Source organism: Ipomoea nil, unplaced genomic scaffold, assembly GCF_001879475.1.
Source record: "Ipomoea nil cultivar Tokyo-kokei standard unplaced genomic scaffold, Asagao_1.1 scaffold2280, whole genome shotgun sequence".
Lineage (NCBI taxonomy): Eukaryota > Viridiplantae > Streptophyta > Magnoliopsida > Solanales > Convolvulaceae > Ipomoea > Ipomoea nil.
The window spans coordinates 1,421,424-1,438,475 of NW_017618708.1; the positions used below are offsets into that span (position 1 = coordinate 1,421,424).

Genomic DNA, 17,052 nt, shown 5'->3' on the forward strand with positions numbered 1-17,052 from the left:
CAAATGCTTGATATAAAATTGTCAAACACTTAAATGTTTGAATATAATTTTGAGGTTTGGATTTTTTTTTTTTCATAATAAGTCAAAAAAAAAAAAAAAAGAATGAATAATATTGTACTTTTCATCTTTAAATTATAGACTTAAGTATAATTTTAGTCCTTAATTATCATGACTTGTAATTTTGTCTCTCATCAATTAGTCACAAAAGTGACTATTTTGGTCTTTCTAAGGACCAAATTAAATAGTCGCATATAAAAGTTACTGTTTTGGTTTCTAATATATTTTTGAACGATAAACTAACTAATATTTGTGAGTAATTAAGAGCCAAGTTTATAAATAATTATGATAATTAATTAAGAAGTACAATATGGTTTATCTTATAATATAGGGACTAAAACTGCCATTATGACAAGAAAGAAAGAAGCTAAATTTAGAATGATGATGTATGTACAATCAAAACCAAGCTTCACTCTTGACGATTTAGAGGCACATATGATAGATGGCAATGAAAATCTTGGCTTGCTGCAACAAATTCTTGAGGATATGGCAATGGAAGTAGACAAAGCGTCTGCGTCTTCAACTGGAAATGAAAATCTTAGATGTATAAAGGCTTGCCTCCCCAGGCTTCATGGAATAAAACAGACTGAATATTACCCCAAGAAGAAGAAGATGATTAAAAGTGAAAAGCAGCTTGCAGAGAGTTGATGATTAGGCTTGGAAAGGCTTCATCACAAAATGAAACAATCACTGATGATGTTTCACTCCTAGGTCGGATGCGACGAAGAGGACTACTGCTTGTGAAAGGATTAGCACACAAGAACACTATTGTGCATAAATTTTCCAAAAAAGCTTCAAAGTTGGACAGTAGAATGGTGGGATGCCACGAGGTGTTCATGACGATATTGGATAAGCTCACGCAGAAATCAACTAAGCGGAGACAAGTTGTTTCCATTGTTGGCATGGGAGGAATATGCAAGACCACTTTAGCACACAAACTTTATGTAGATCCATCAATTACTTCTCATTTCGACAAGCGAGCATGGGTTCCTGTATCGCAAGAGTATAACTTGGAACGAATGCTCCTATGCCTTATTGGTTGTGTTATTGCAGCTTCAAGAGATGAACTCCATGAACAGAGCACTGACCTATACCAATTAGCTGAAAGGCTGTATAAATGTTTGAAAGGTCAGCGATATGTGATAGTGATTGATGATATATGGAACACTACTGCTTGGGATAGTGTTCAAAGATGTTTCCCAGATGATAATGATGGAAGTTGTATACTATTGACTTCTCGACTCAAAGAGGTGGCTAAATACGCTAGCTCAGGTAACTCTATCATTAACATGCCTTTCTTAGATGCCGATGAAAGTTGGAGTCTCTATTGCAAAGTGTTTGGTAAAATAGAATTTACTTCAAAGTTTGAGCAAATTGGTAGAGACATAGTGAAGAAATGTAAAGGATTACCTCTAGCTATTACTGTAGTAGCTAGTCTTCTCTCCAATACAGAGGAGGAGGATAAGAAGTGGAAATTTGTTGCAAAAAGTGTAACTGATGATTCTAATGATGCATGTTCCAGAATACTATATCTGAGTTACAACCAATTACCCCATCACTTAAAAGCTTGTTTTTTATATTTTGGAAATTTTGAGGAAGATTATGAGATCCCTGTGAAGAAGTTGGTTAGGTTGTGGGTGGCAGAGGGATTTTTTAGCACTGTGAAAAATGTGAATATGGAGAAAGTGGCCATGGAATGATTGCAAGATCTATCTTGTTGATAGAAGTCTTGTCATAGTTAGCAAACAAAGCTACAATGGGGAAATGAAGAGGATAGGGATCCATGATCTGTTGCGAGATTTGTGCTTAAGAGAAGCTAGACTTGAAAATCTCTTGAATGTCATTGGAATTAAAAAACCTTGTCGTTGGATAAGTCATATATCAACATCTCTCTGTACTGATGTCAGGTTTGAAGATGAGTGCTTTCATAAATCTCATTCCTTTCTCTTAAAACATCTTGACTATTATTGGCATTCAGTGGAACCTCGTTGTCTATTTTCACACTTGAAACTACTAAGAGTAGTAGACATAAGAGGTACACTTTCAAAAGGAGATATGGCACTAAATGTGCTTGAAAATCTTGTTCATTTGAGATACTTAGCTTTGTCTATATTTAATAATTTTGATGTAAAGCTCTTTGAGCATTGGAATATGCAAAGTTTTATTGTTTGTGGGGCTGGTGTTACAATGGATTCCTCTGAGACATCTAGAATTTGGAAAATGCCATTATTAAAGAATTTTTGCATTGGACGAATTTTTTCATTAGAAAGCCCGTCGGTTGTTCATAGAAACTTAGAGAATATATCTTGGTTGGATTCTAAGTTATGTACAAAGGATATGTTTACAATGCTTCCGAATTTTAAAAAATTGGGGGTTGATGGTGGAAATTATGTTAATAATCTAGATTGGTTTTATAATGTTGTGCACTTGGGGCAGGTTGAGACACTAAGCATCAGACATTGGGGTTATCTCAAACATATTCCATTGAGCCAATTCCCATGTGCAACTAGTTTACCAAATCTTAAGAAGCTGAGCATCTTGGAGTCTTATCTGCAGTGGAGTGAGCTGAGCCCTATTAGTATGTTACCTAATCTGGAGGTTCTAAAACTGATACATGCTTGCACAGGTGAAAAGTGGGAGACATATGATGAAGGATTCCGTCGATTGAAGAGGTTGGTAATTAAAAGCAGATGTCTCCAATATTGGAATGTTGTGGGTGACCATTTCCCTGTGCTTGAATGTTTAGAGATAAGTGAGAGCTATTGGTTGAAAGAAATCCCTCGTGGTTTTGCCGATATCACCACTCTAACATTGATTCATTTAAGCAAATGTGGGGATTCCGTTTTGGCTTCTGCAAAGTGGATTCAAGAAGAGCAAAACAACATCTATGGAAACGATGCCCTCCTTGTTCGTTCCGAAAATATTTTGGTCTCTTTCTATCCCTATGATATATCTCTCACCATTTAACATGCACTTCATACTACTTGAATTCTTCATGGCTGTGATTGCAATGGATAATCATCTATCTGATCTGTTTTCTCTCACTTCTATATCATATTTCCTTATCTATCTAACTGTGTTCACCTTTTCTTTTTACCGAATTTATTGTTTTCAGACTTACGATATATGGTAAAAGGATTGAGGAGGAAGTGATCACAAATGAATGAATAGCAGTAGGTATGTATGTTGTATGAGTACATATAACTACTGTTTATTTTGGTTGTTTTTCTGTACTGTGTCAAATAAAAAAATGAATTAAGCTTATTGCTCTTCACTTTTTGAAAGTATATATAGGAAGGCCTGGAGAAATTGCAGGAAGACATGACAAATTTTGAATGTGCATAGTGAGCTGAAATGGTCTATGCGCAATCGTTATACCCTACACCACGACGCACATAGCACTGTGCGCCGCGCGCCTCCCAAAACGACGTCGTTTTGGGAGGCCCGGTAGAAAGTTGCTGGGATTATGTGTATTTGTTCACAAAGTTATGTGTATTTGTTCACAAAGTTATGTGTATTGGTTCATACAGTAATGTACATTTTTTATACAATTATATACATTCTTTTTATACAATTATGTACATCCGAATCAGAAAATTTGTGTGTATTATGTTAAGAGTTGATGTGTATTATGTTAAAAGTTTATGTTTATTATGTATTATGTTAGATTATGTGTATTATCTTTTAAAAAGAGTATGTATATTTTGTTATATAATTATGTACATTCATGTATACAATTATGTGTATTCTAGTATAACATTATGTACATTCTTGAACAGCGGGTTTTTTTTTTAAAGAAAAAACTACTGCCATTCACTGGGAGGGGGGGGGGGGGGGGGGATTTCAAAAAAAAAAAAAATTAAAACAACGTCGTTTTGCATCTGGACGCATAATGCAACGTGCGCCATGGTGTAGGATATAAATTGCCGTCTATGCGGGCTTCTCAGAGATCTGATGGATGCTGCCATAGCATTGCTGGATGTGGGAACTGTGTAAGAGATTTGCTAATAAGGGAGGGGAAAACACGGTGATCTGGAGGATCGGAGTTGGGCCCACAAAATGGGGATGTAAGGGGAGAAGGGATTGAGACGCCCTTACAAATGTAATAAATACCTATCAAGATATGATATGTCTGGAAAACATCTCTGTATTTGTACTTTATTTGTTTGTAAATTTTGGTGTGGACTGTCAAAGATAATGCTGAGGATAATATTGGAGTTATGGTGGTGGAAGATCAAAAGGAGTTGTGATAATGCATGCTGTTGAAAATGCTGGTGACAACTGATAGTATTATAGGTGTCTTGGACAATATTTTGTGAGATACATCTTTGTACTTGAACACAAAATTATGTACTATGTTGACTTTGTCAAATTCTAAAATTTTGTCAATGTTTCCTAGCTTAGACTTTTTTTGAAAGGAAATCAGTATTATTAACGAATAAGTGAGTAGCATTCAAAAAACGAATAAGTGAGTAGCATTCAAAAAACGAATAAGTGGATGGGATGCGAAACCCCAAAGATCATACAACCAAACTAGTTTGACCCTTACAAGTAAAGAATTTAAAGAGCAAAAAATAGAGGGCGAGCCACAACCGAGATCTTCCGAGGCAAGAGCGTTAGCCACCTGGTTAGCCTCCCGATAGACATGCGTTAAGGTAGAGCCCCATGACATAAGGCAAGAGCAAATGAAGACAACAACTTCTTTAATCTTCCACGGGATCTCTGCCGATAACGAGGAAACAATGCGAACAAGAACGAGCGAATCAACTTCAACCAAAGAACGCTTCTTTATCGTTAAAGCACACCAATGAAGGGCAAAAATTGTATAAAAACTAAGTTAGTTGCTGAAAAAGTACAAGTAACAAATAGTCTTGTTACTAAGCTACCATTATTTTTTTCCAAAACTTTTGTTATTCTTAATCATAAAATACATTATATATCTTACCCCAAAATATTAATTATTCTAACACGCGAGCAAGTAAAGATTTTTTTTTTTTTAAACATCAAAATGACGTCATTATGGACTATGTGGACCATAATTTGCCAAAAAGACATCAAAAAATAAATAGCAAAAGAAGCCCAACTCAAACTATGGTCCAAAAACAACACCGTTTCCTCATTAGAGACGATGTTGTTAGGTCGCGCAATAATTTTTCACCCGACCTGCATTTTCCTCTCCACTGTTGCAACATATATTTTTATAACTTATAAAATACATTATTTTATACAAAAGGTATATTATTCTAACACATAATGTACATTATTCTAACTCATAACGTACATTATTCGAACTCATAAAATACATTATCTTACCATAAAAGGTTTATTATTCTAACACATAAATATAAAGTGCATTATTCTAACACATAAAGTATATTATTCTAAAGCATAAAGTATATTATTCTAACTTATAAAATACATTATCTTATAACAGAAGGTTCGTTATTCTAATACATTCACTACTGAAAATTATGAAATTTCCGACCACCTGAAAGTGATCTTAAATCAAGTTAAAAGCAAAAAGTGGTCGGAAATATCAACAAAGGTTTTTCCGGATACCAAAAGTGGTCGGAACAAGGCTTTTAACTTGATTTAAGATCACTTTCAGGTGGTAGGAAATTCCATAATTTCCAGTGGTGATAAACGGTTGAGCAAATCACATCATTATTGATTAGTGGAATTTTTTTTCTTTACATCAAAACGACGTCGTTTTGATCCATGGTCCACACAACTCTGTGGATCACAGTACACGTAATAATTTGCTAGAGGACTATCCCTGCACACATTAAGGGGAAGCCCATGATTTTTAGCCTTGTGCAGCGGTTAGGTTTGGATGATTTGGTTTTATGAACCATCAAGTCGTTTGATTTTTGATTTTTATTATATATATATCCAATCCATTTAATTTTAGTAGTTAATCACATTGGATAAACATTTTTTGGGTTTGATCGATTTTTATCGAATTTCAATTTTGTTCGAATTAAAAAAATAATAATAAAACAATCAAACTAAACTACTTGAAGATCAACCTTACAACTAATTAAGTGAACTTAACTTACAAATTTCCTGTTAGAACTTACAACTTAATTGTTAAAGGCAATTAAGTGAAGTAACTTAAAAGTTCAAAAATATACAAAAACCAAAATACAAATTTAGAAATATACAAAATTACATTTTCCAAAGTTATATTGTCCAAAACTCCAAATTTTATGTTTACAAATTACAACAACTTCATGAATCACAAAATCAACATCATTTGGCAGTTAGCAGTCAACAACGACTCAACACTCGCCATCTTCCTGTTCAAATTTAAAATCATTAGTTAATAGCCACCACTATAAAAGACAAACACAAGTTAAATAAATCTATTATAGAAATTACAGATTTACAGTAGTGCTGAAAAAGGAAAAAGACTTAGATTGTTATTTTTTCATATCAAAATAAGATTGGGGGCAGATTGTTACTTGAATTTTGGAATAAAACCAAAAACTCATGAGTAACATACCAACCCAAAATCTTTTGATTCAGAAAAATGGTGAAGCATCATCATAACCATTGGCAACAACTGGAGTTAGTAAAATAATAATTAGTAAAAACAAAGAAGTCAAGATTTAAGAACTAAGAACAAAATGAGAATAAGGGTGAGTGATATACCAAATCAAATGACTATAAGACCATATTGCACTCAAGATTCAATGAATAAGGTAAAAGTCTTAAAGGTCTACTACACTGATATTGATACCTATTTTTTAATCAAGGCAGTCAACGGGCCTCATATATGGAATTTATGAAAAGGAATCAAGGGCAGTAATATTTCTTGTTGTCAAGCCATTGTCCCAGTTTTCACTTGCCAATTTGTCTCACAAATCACAATTTAGTATTCAGCAAAAAATCACATATTCACAAAACTGGAATGAAAGTTGAAATAAATAAATATTACAAGAATGGTAAGAAGCTAATAAGGGAAGAACTAGGTTCAGCACTCCGCCAACTCTGCAAATGAAAAACATCTCTATCTCTATCTCTATCTCTATCTCTATTTCTATATATATTAAAGAAAAATGATTCGGGAAAATTTTTCCCTTCAAAGTGTGAAAGCATTTATTGTATTCACATTAATTTATAAATTCATGTAATTTTAATTACAAATCAAATCAACATCAACATAATTATTAAATTAGTCAACATAACATGTCTATATCATTAATTTATAAAATATATTATATATTATATATTATATCTCTATCTCTTCTCTTCTCTTCTCTTCTCTATCTCTATCTCTATATATATTAAAGCAAAATGATTAGGGAAAAATTTTACCTAATCATAATCATCATAAATAATTAAATAAAGATGAAAAGAAAATCGTTTAATACCACCAGTGGCTATATTGGTTGGAAAATGATACCACCAGCAATTAAATTGGTATTAAAACCAATTGTGAAGATTAAATTCATCCATTACGGAATTAATATTCTTTTAATTCCAATTTTTGAATTCTGAATTTAATTTTTCTCTTAGTGGGTGGCTGTTGCAGGTGTTACACAATTGGTTTTAATACCAATTTAATTGTCATGTTGAATGATATCACTCCAACAGCCCTATATAAAGAGAGGTAGGGCAGGAACTTTTTACACAACAAGAAATCCAAGGAATTCCACTACGTTTTAGCTTCCAAAACTCTGCTTCTACTCTTTCTTTAGCTTCTTGTGTTCTATCTTTGCTTTGTTCTCAGGATTCATTGTTTGGATGCTCAAACAGTGAATTATAGCATGTTTTATCCTGGGAAACCTAGGCTACAACGCTCCTAGCAGTTGTGGAGGTAGCAAATAAGATTATAAGGAAAAGAACGATTTGTTCAAACTCGTGCTAACCACTACCCAAATCATCCACCTTTTCCCTTCCCTGTTTTTTTGCTTTTCCCATATAATAATAATCTTTTCATAGGATTATTATTTTTTAGATTTTTTCCACCTTATTTACCCAACACGATTGGTCAGTACTCTCTCGGCGTAGAATCACGTCGGGAAAAGTTCCTCACTACATGTAGAGTCGGATCCGAGCAGATGCTCAGTACGTATGAGTAGGTACACCAAGGTATATTCTTTATCAAAAGACTAAAATACTCGTTTATAAAAATTACAATTGAGGTTTCTAATATTTTTTTTGAACCACAAATTAAATCATTTTCAAGACTAATTAAGAACCAAATTTATAAATTATGATAATTAAGAACTACACTTGCGCTTGTCCTATAATTTAGGGACTAAAATTGCAATTAGGACAAGAAAGAAAGAAGCTAGGCAACTGCCACTAATGAAAATATTGGCTCGCTGCAGCAAATTCTTGTGAAATCCGAGATTGGCAATGATGATGCAGAGGCTGAGATGAGAGAGATGGGGTTGGACCAAGCGTCTTCTTCAATAATGAAGCAGTAAAATGGACTGATTATTACCCCAAGAAGAAGAAGTTGATTAAAAGTGAAAAGCTGCAACAGCTTGCAGATTTAGAGGCACAGATCAGAGATTCAGAGATGCCAAAAATGAAAATCTTGGCGTGTTGCAACAAAATCTTGAGGTTCGGATAAGAGAGATAATGGAGTTGGACGAAGAAGCGTCATCAACGCGTCTTCATACAAAGGCTTGCTTCCCCAGGATTTATGGAAATCAGCAGCTTCCTTGGGATACTATACTTTTGACTTCTTGGCTCTGGGAGGTGGCTTGAAGTCAAACAAAAGATAGTTTCTCTCCATCAAAATCTGGGCTTGCTGCTGTTGGGGAAAATAGCAACGTCAACGCACGATCTGGAAGCCTTTTAAGAAGCACGGACACTATTGGTGTATGGTTGAAAGGAAATCTGTGCCGTGTTACAATAACACTACCTTAAAAACGTTATTTGCCCGGTAACGGTGCAATTAGAATCCTGGCACGCTTTCGACAGGCTACACAGACCTACTACGGATAGCTTGCACTAGCAATCACGTAGGCGAACCTCACTATTGCTCAGGCCTTAACCAATAGACACGAATTATATATATTATATTATAATATATATTAATTCTTATATAGAAAGAAGGAAGAAGCTTTTTTCTTGCCTTTAGACAAGATTTCCTTGCTTGTTTATATAGTGTGTAGGAAGGTGAAGACACCTTTTGTCCCAACCACACAATAGCTACAAGCAAGAGAAGTGGTAATGACAAAAGGTCATTTAGCCACATCATGTACACAAATGACGGAATCCGTCATTTGTTGGCTCCCCAATAATTAAGGCCGATTGTTTGAATGGATTATATCCAACAATCCCCCACACATTCAAAGTAGAGGCTAGAAGAAGGTAATGTCTGAGCAATACAAATGAGTTGATCTTAATGTCAGTGATTGAGAACTTGAACTGACACGTAGTGACACTGAGTAATTTTCTTCCCGAGAGTGATGTGAACCTTGAACTCACCGGTTAGATAAATTTTGAACTCGAATGCACACACCAACTCAAAAAGCAGGTCCTACAAAAGTCAAACTCTTTGACTTCTTATGAACACCCTTAGTATTAAAGAATGTTACGTCTGTCTCAAATATAGACTTCTACTATACCCTGTCAAAGTCTATCACAACATAAACTTTTAACTCTGACAAGTCTTACAACATTATAGATTTTGCGTCTTGTGAAGTCCATCTCAATACAGACTTTTAACTCTATCAGGTCTATCTCAGTATAGACCACCATTAAAGGCTTATAGAGTAGTTAAAGACATAAATCAGTTGTAAGTCTTTTCTTTCTATCACAGGCACTGTTATTGGCAACGCAAATGACAGTTTGTGAATCACAATGTGGTGAAGGTGTTGGACACCCCCACAATTACACGGTTATCACCATGTTTCTTAGCCACTCAGCTTCTTGAGATAACCCCATTATCTTTCATAAGAGGCGGTTAGCCCTTTTCTACTCAAGTTAGGGGTCTCTTTAGGTCTATCTCAACATAGACCATCCCAATTGAGTATAAGAGGCTAAACTTCCAATGTGGGACAACATGGATAGGCAAAAGGAAGCCTTTCCTTTTAAATGCTCCCAACAATCCCCCACCATTAAGGGACTTAGGCTGATGTTGTCATTGCCTGACAACGATCAAAACAAATTTTCATGCCAGTGTATAAAACTTGAACTGTCATATAGTGACATTAAGTACTTCTCTAAACGGGAGTGAATTTGATCTTGAACTCATCGAATAGACAAAGTTTGAACTTAACGCACTTAATTTGCTTTGGTCGCTTTAAAATATGTGAGGTCATACTCTTGACCCTGAGATATCCCCTGTTAGGTCTATTCTAGGATAGACCTTCAACTCCGTCAAGTCTATCTCAACGCAGACCACCATGACTGGCTACAGAGTATCTATGGGCACCACGAGCACTTTGTACTCATGTCATTATGCGGTGAATTCATTAGGTTTGTCTCAACAAAACCACCCTTTCTCAAAGAGTTATGAATTCATTAAGAGCTGTAGCTCAACCTCACATGCGGTGAATTCATTAAGTTTGTCTCAACAAGACCACCCTTTCTCAAAGAGTTATGAATTCATTAAGAGCTGTAGCTCAACCTCACAGGTACACACACTGTCGGAATGACCAACTAGTGTACTATTTTGTAACTCCTTTCATGGTTTCGTTTGACCACAGAAGTGGGATCCACCACGAATTCATTACCACTTGGACTTTAAGTCCTTCCAATGAGTCAACGACTAATCCTCATAATTAGCCCTCAAGTAAGTTGATTCTCTTGACCAAACTTACATGCACTTTGACGAGTACTTCGTTTACTCGTAAATAATCCCTTGAGATTTTCATGTTTAACATGAAACATTCTCTTTCATCATTATTCTCGATCAATACCACAGAGAAACTTTTGATGAAAATATAAGGAGTTTATTACCCCCACAATGCAACACTTACAAATATTTTTGTCAAACGTATTTGATCTCTTACTCAGACTGATCTTTGGTTCCCAACTTTAGCTCCTTTGTAGACTGAGTTTTGCCGATTTGCTTTGTGGAGCATTATAGAAGCTTCGCACTCTGCCTGATACATGCTCAACAGTTGAATATATTTCAACAAACTTGGTTATTTCAATTGATCACAATTACCCTTTAACTAGGAATTATAGGTATTTCAATATGACTCAACCAAGAGTTTAAATAATATATATACAAATGCTCATTGTTAGTAAGCCATAGAAATAATGTTGTCCACATGCTACATCAAGTTGAACAACATAATCACAAATTTCACATCATATTCATATAAGAAATTAATCTCATACAAAAGGAATATGTTTGAGTTCATATTTATTCGGAATATCTCTCAACAATTAGACTTCAGAGTTGCCACTAGCACAATTTTTTCCTTCCCTTAAGGAATTTAAAGCTCATATAAAGCATTCATAGGATGCAGATCAATATTACTATTGCAGTACTTCAACAACTTCTATTGCAAGGCTTTGATTGTATTAGCAACATATGAAAGTCATCCTCATTTCAGGTAAAGATCAAGTGGCGCTCTAACTAGCCTGCATGATCAACATCCTACTTCTTAAAACTCCCATGTCGAGTGGTGAAACCGAAGTTTACTTAAAAACCATCTTCCTAGACAGAGTGTTCAAAAATAATGACTTTTCCATGTTCTCACTAAATTACAATTGAAGCCTATGATATATGCTCTTATTTTTTATACAAATAATTTTAGTAAAAAGTTTGAGCAATATCTATGCACGAATTATTTCAATCAATGTCATTAGTATTCAAAATACTAAAGAAATAAGTACTACTAAGTAATCAAAATCTAGACAGCTCAACTAGAATTCAGTACTAAGATAACCATACTTCATGCGAACCCTTAGAACTAGAGCAAACATAGTTACTCAAAATAACTATTTATTTAAAGAGACTCAATACTCATCTTGCTCTGTCAGATTGACTTTTGCTAGTTTTGCCCTTGTGATGGTAGCACTGGTGTGCTCGGTGTCCTTGCTTTCTGCACGCAAAACACCTTCCTTTAAACTTCTTGATTTTTCTACTCCTTTCGTTGTAGACGGTTCTGACACTTTGATTTTCAGTTCCATTGGCACCGTACTTTCCTGACAGTGATTCCCAAATGACTTTTGCCGAATTTTGTTTGACATAGATGTCGAACAAATCGTCATTCATTTGTGACAGCAGGTATCCTCTGGCTGCCGCATTGTCAATTATAAATTGAATCAGAGTTACACCCGGTTCTTGACCCGGAATGTAATCTATTTCAGGACTGCTTTCTCTCGATTTTTCACCCGGAGTGTAATCAGGTTCATGATTACATTTTGTAGCACCAAACGGAGAGAACACTGTTGGAGTAGGTTCAGGTGCAACTGAATATAGCACGTAAACCAACTTTAATTGTTCGAAAAGAATAAGCATTCTTTGAGCCCACCTGCTGTAATTTTTCCCATCAAGCGCGGTGATTTTTGATAGATCCGGTATGACAGAAGGTGCCATAATGCTAAAGGTTGACTGTTGCACAATAACGCTTTTAACTGTTGGGGAAAATAGCAACGTCAACGCACGATCTGGAAGCCTTTTAAGAAGCACGGACACTATTGGTGTATGGTTGAAAGGAAATCTGTGCCGTGTTACAATAACACTACCTTAAAAGCGTTATTTGCCCAGTAACGGTGCAGTTAGAATCCTGGCACGCTTTCGACAGGCTACACAGACCTACTACGGATAGCTTGCACTAGCAATCACGTAGGCGAACCTCACTATTGCTCAGGCCTTAACCGATAGACACGAATTATATATATTATATTATAATATATATTAATTCTTATATAGAAAGAAGGAAGAAGCTTTTTTCTTGCCTTTAGACAAGATTTCCTTGCTTGTTTATATAGTGTGTAGGAAGGTGAAGACACCTTTTGTCCCAACTACACAATAGCTACAAGCAAGGGAAGTGGTAATGACAAAAGGTCATTTAGCCACATCATGTACACAAATGATGGAAGTCATTTGTTGGCTCCCCAATAATTAAGGCCGATTGTTTGAATGGATTATATCCAACAGCTGCAACAAAGTCTTGAGAAATCTGAGATCCCCTATGATGATGCGAGGGTGAGGATGATGAAAGATTTAGAGGCAGAGATGAGAGATGCATCGTTCAAAGCAGAAGAAAGGATTGAGATGGAGTTGACTGCCATTTGTCTAGCAAAGGATAGTCTTCATGTAACAGCTTGCCTGCTCAGGCTTCATCAAATCTTCAATGAAGCAGAAAAACAGACTGATTACCACAGGAATAAGTTGATTAGGATCCGACGAAGAGGACTACTACAGCTTGTCAAAGGACTACTACACAAGAAAATGATTGTAACTTTTCCAAAAACGCTTCAAAGTTTGACGGTAAAATGGTTGGATGCCACATGCTTCGACAATATTTTTTTTGGATGGTACTGGCTTTATCACAATGTGGTATCTGTTTATATACTTTCTCAACCTACTGAAACATAAAGAACCAGTAATGTCTCCACTAAGGCTCAAACTCACAACCTTCCAAATGGAAGTCCAACCCGGGTACTATTAGACCATATAGTCTTGGTATAATTTAGACAATTTAATCTGCACCTTAATATTAAATTAAAATTCAAATAGCAAATTAAAAGAATTAGCATCATCTATTATGGATGTTGGTTTTAGTTTTGTCGCGATCTGCGAATCGCGCCGCCCACGCTGTTGCTAGGGGGGTCGTTTCTGTGTCAGATTGCGGGGAGTGACTTGATGTCCGTCCTCCTTTTCTTATTCGTTGTCTTGCTGATGATTTAATGAATTAAGTTGTTATTCTCAAAAAATATTAAATTAAAATTTAATATTTGCTCCGAATTGAATGATAATTTCATAATGAATTTGATGCAAAAAAAAAAAAAAAAAAATGAAACTAAAGGACATCAATATTCCAAAACAAGCAATTACTATACATTTACCATTTGCCAAAATAATATACAATATTAAATTAGGTAATATAAATATGGTAATAATAAACTAAATAATTACCATTTACCATAATTAATATGTAATATTAAATAAAACAAATATTTATGGTAAAAAAAATAATAAAAGTAAATTGCTTAATAAGGAATGTACCAAACAATAGGCAATACTCCACTACTCCTTCGTCTGTCTTCTTCCAAGCATCACCGGATCCTTTTGTTCCAGCGGCGAAGCTCACAACGAATAACCGGAAGTAGAAGAAGAAAATAAATGGCAGCCGCGAAGCCCCTTAACGCACGCCTTAGATCGAACAGGAGTGGCAAGAACAGCTAGCGTCAATGCCTTACGCGTCTGTTCTCCTCCATCTGCTTCTCCGCCGCTCGACCGGAAACAAGGGGAAATTTGCAGTAGAATCCCCTGCGTGACACCAGGACAGTATTGCCGCCTGAACTTGCAGCGGTGAGGATGAAAGGTTCTTCCCCTTCTCCACTACAGTCCGATGAAGAAGAAGCGGTAACCGGGATGCAACCATGGAAGCCGCGAACAACATCCTAAGGTACCCCTACGATTTAATGACGCACTGTCTGTGTCACAGATGGTGATGACCGCCACCATGGCAGCTAACATTTTTTGAACAATGAAGTCGGTCGCCACCCCACTGCGCTTAAGACAACAAAGAACAAGGGAGGAAGGATAGCACAATAAGCACAAGGAGCACAATCTCTAATATCTACACCAAGTAAAGCACTATAAGCAATTAAAGAAAGAAGAAAAGGTAGATGAGCCTCCCCTAATTAATGAATCTTCTTGTGCCAAAGAATCATCATAAAGCCTTCTTGGAATTGAACATACTCTTAGTGTCATTCCTAGAGTCAAGAGCATGTAGACATGAAAGCACAAGTGAAAGCAAGATGTATCAAAAATAAAAGTGCTAAGAAAAATAAAGAAGAAAGTAAAGTGCAATAAAATTAAAGATAACATGGGGTGCCTCCCATGAAGCGCTAAGTTTAACGTCACTAGCTCGACTCAACCTCTCAAGGAACTATCCATGTATGATTGGATGAAGATGAGTTCTTTTTTTCTATCCACTTTCACTTCAATAAATTGCCTTAAATGTCGGGCATTAAGAAACCCCTTTAAGCTCAAAAGTAGCATATTCTCCTAAAAAAATTGCAATGTTCCACTTCCAAGAATATGCTCTCTTCTTCAATCCTCATCTCTTTTTCTTCAACCTTTTCTTCCAAATAGCTCTTCAAGTGGTGGCCATCAATATGTTCCCTTAAGCTCAACATCACCACTTCAAATCTTAAGAAATAATGCTCATCCAAATCAAACTTCAAGCATGCCCATTCCTCAAATCCATTTTTAATCCACAAATCAGATGATGTCTTCTTTCTAAACCTCGGATCTTGATAATAATCAAGAGCTTGATCATTCTCTTGAGTTCCACACATTTTCTCTTCTTGACATTTCCCATCTTGAATAAGCAGGGAGAACATTGTGACTTTGTCATTCACAAATAAGAATTGGGAGTCCTTAGATATGAATATCGGCCAATGTGGGCCAATACTCTCAAAACCATTAACTCCTCCCGGTTCCCAAACTCTTCTAAAATTCTCAACGTGCTCCATTAAAGGGAGTTCCTCATTTAAGCCTTGTGTTCTCCCAACTACACTTTCCTTCAAATTCTCTTCAAATAAACAACTTTCAATATGATCCTTGTCACCAACTTCCATATTCTCTTCTCTTTCTTCCTCAACACTCTCATCTTTTGTTTCTTCCTCAACAACATCATTTTCTTGCACTTCTTCAATTAGACCATTTTCTAGTTGTTCATTATCACCATTCCCTTGCAACCCTATTATCTCTCCCCAAGTTGGTGTTTCCATCTCAATGCATTCATCATAAACCTCATCATCTTCATCTTTATCTTTGAGCTCCTCACCTATCTTCTCATTTGCTTCAACCACATGACCTTCGTTTGGCAAGAGCAACTCTTGTAGAACCTCCCCATTGGAAGACAAATCTTGAACAGGTTCTTGAGTTACCAAACCTTGTATTTGAGCCATCATGTTGTCTACTTGAACTTGTAGCTCATTCATTTGCATAAACATGTTGGCCATCATCAACTTCATCTCGGGATCTTGATCAAATGGTTGGCATTCTTGTTGAGGTTCTTGATAGAGTGACTCTTGAGGTTCCCATTGATTATTGGCATACTCTTCTTCACTCGGTCTCATGGGATAGCCCCCATCCTCAATGTCACCATCGGGTACAATAGTGACTCCCCAACGCTTAGCATGCTAATGTCTCCTAATCTAATCCATTCCTCCTTACACTTGGTGAGCATTGAGTGGTTGGGGAAAAATGATTTAGAGATGAGCCTTGATGGTATGGATTTTGGGGTGGTGGAGGTGAGTTTGGTTGGTAAGAAGAGTATGTGGAGTATGGAGATGTTTGTTGGGTGTGAGGGTATTGATCACATGAAGCATATTGGGGGTCTTGGAAATGGTAAGGTGAGTCCTGGTAGGATTGTGGTGGGTAAGAATTTTGTTAGTTTGGAGTGTGTGGAGATTATGAGTTTTGGGGGTGAAATTGTGGTGGACAAAAATATTGAGATTGAGCATCATAGTAATGGTTAGGAGGTGGGGGTTGAGTTGTGCAAGGAGCCAAGGATCTCCATATCCATCATGTTGGTTACCCCCATAAGATTGAGAATCATAATATCCTCCTTGGAATGCATATTCATCCATGGTGAAAGTTCTTGATTGAGTGGTCAAAGCTCCCCCTTTTGAATCTAGAGTGTATGCACAAAGTATGGATCTTTCAACCGAAACTCAAACAAGGTAAAACAATTAGCTCTTTAAATAATAAAAACAAACAAAAGAAAGAAAAATATTAGTCTCCTAAGATTCCTTAAACTCTAATGCTAGTAAAACAAGCAATCACATAAAACCACCAAATTACCAATCCCCGACAACGGCGCCAATTTT

At 36.0% G+C, this 17,052-nt stretch overlaps 1 protein-coding gene and 2 long non-coding RNA genes across 3 annotated transcripts in view; 2 read left to right on the top strand and 1 right to left on the bottom strand.

Annotated features, from left to right (window-relative positions):
* LOC109150759 (putative late blight resistance protein homolog R1A-4) overlaps positions 1-17,052 on the top strand; it is a 118,543-nt gene that overhangs the window by 82,087 nt on the left and 19,404 nt on the right. The window contains exon 2 of the mRNA XM_019298743.1: positions 8,430-8,465. Within this exon, the coding sequence (XP_019154288.1) occupies positions 8,430-8,465 (36 nt within the window). The remainder of the gene's footprint in view (positions 1-8,429; positions 8,466-17,052) is intronic.
* LOC109150780 lies at positions 1,851-13,082 on the bottom strand. The gene is made up of 3 exons (XR_002049224.1): positions 13,072-13,082; positions 11,037-11,046; positions 1,851-1,945 (listed from the first exon to the last, which is right to left on the bottom strand). It is a non-coding gene; the product is annotated as an uncharacterized LOC109150780 (long non-coding RNA).
* On the top strand, positions 2,894-4,390 carry LOC109150778. Its single transcript, XR_002049222.1, has 3 exons — positions 2,894-2,985; positions 3,173-3,234; positions 4,263-4,390. It is a non-coding gene; the product is annotated as an uncharacterized LOC109150778 (long non-coding RNA).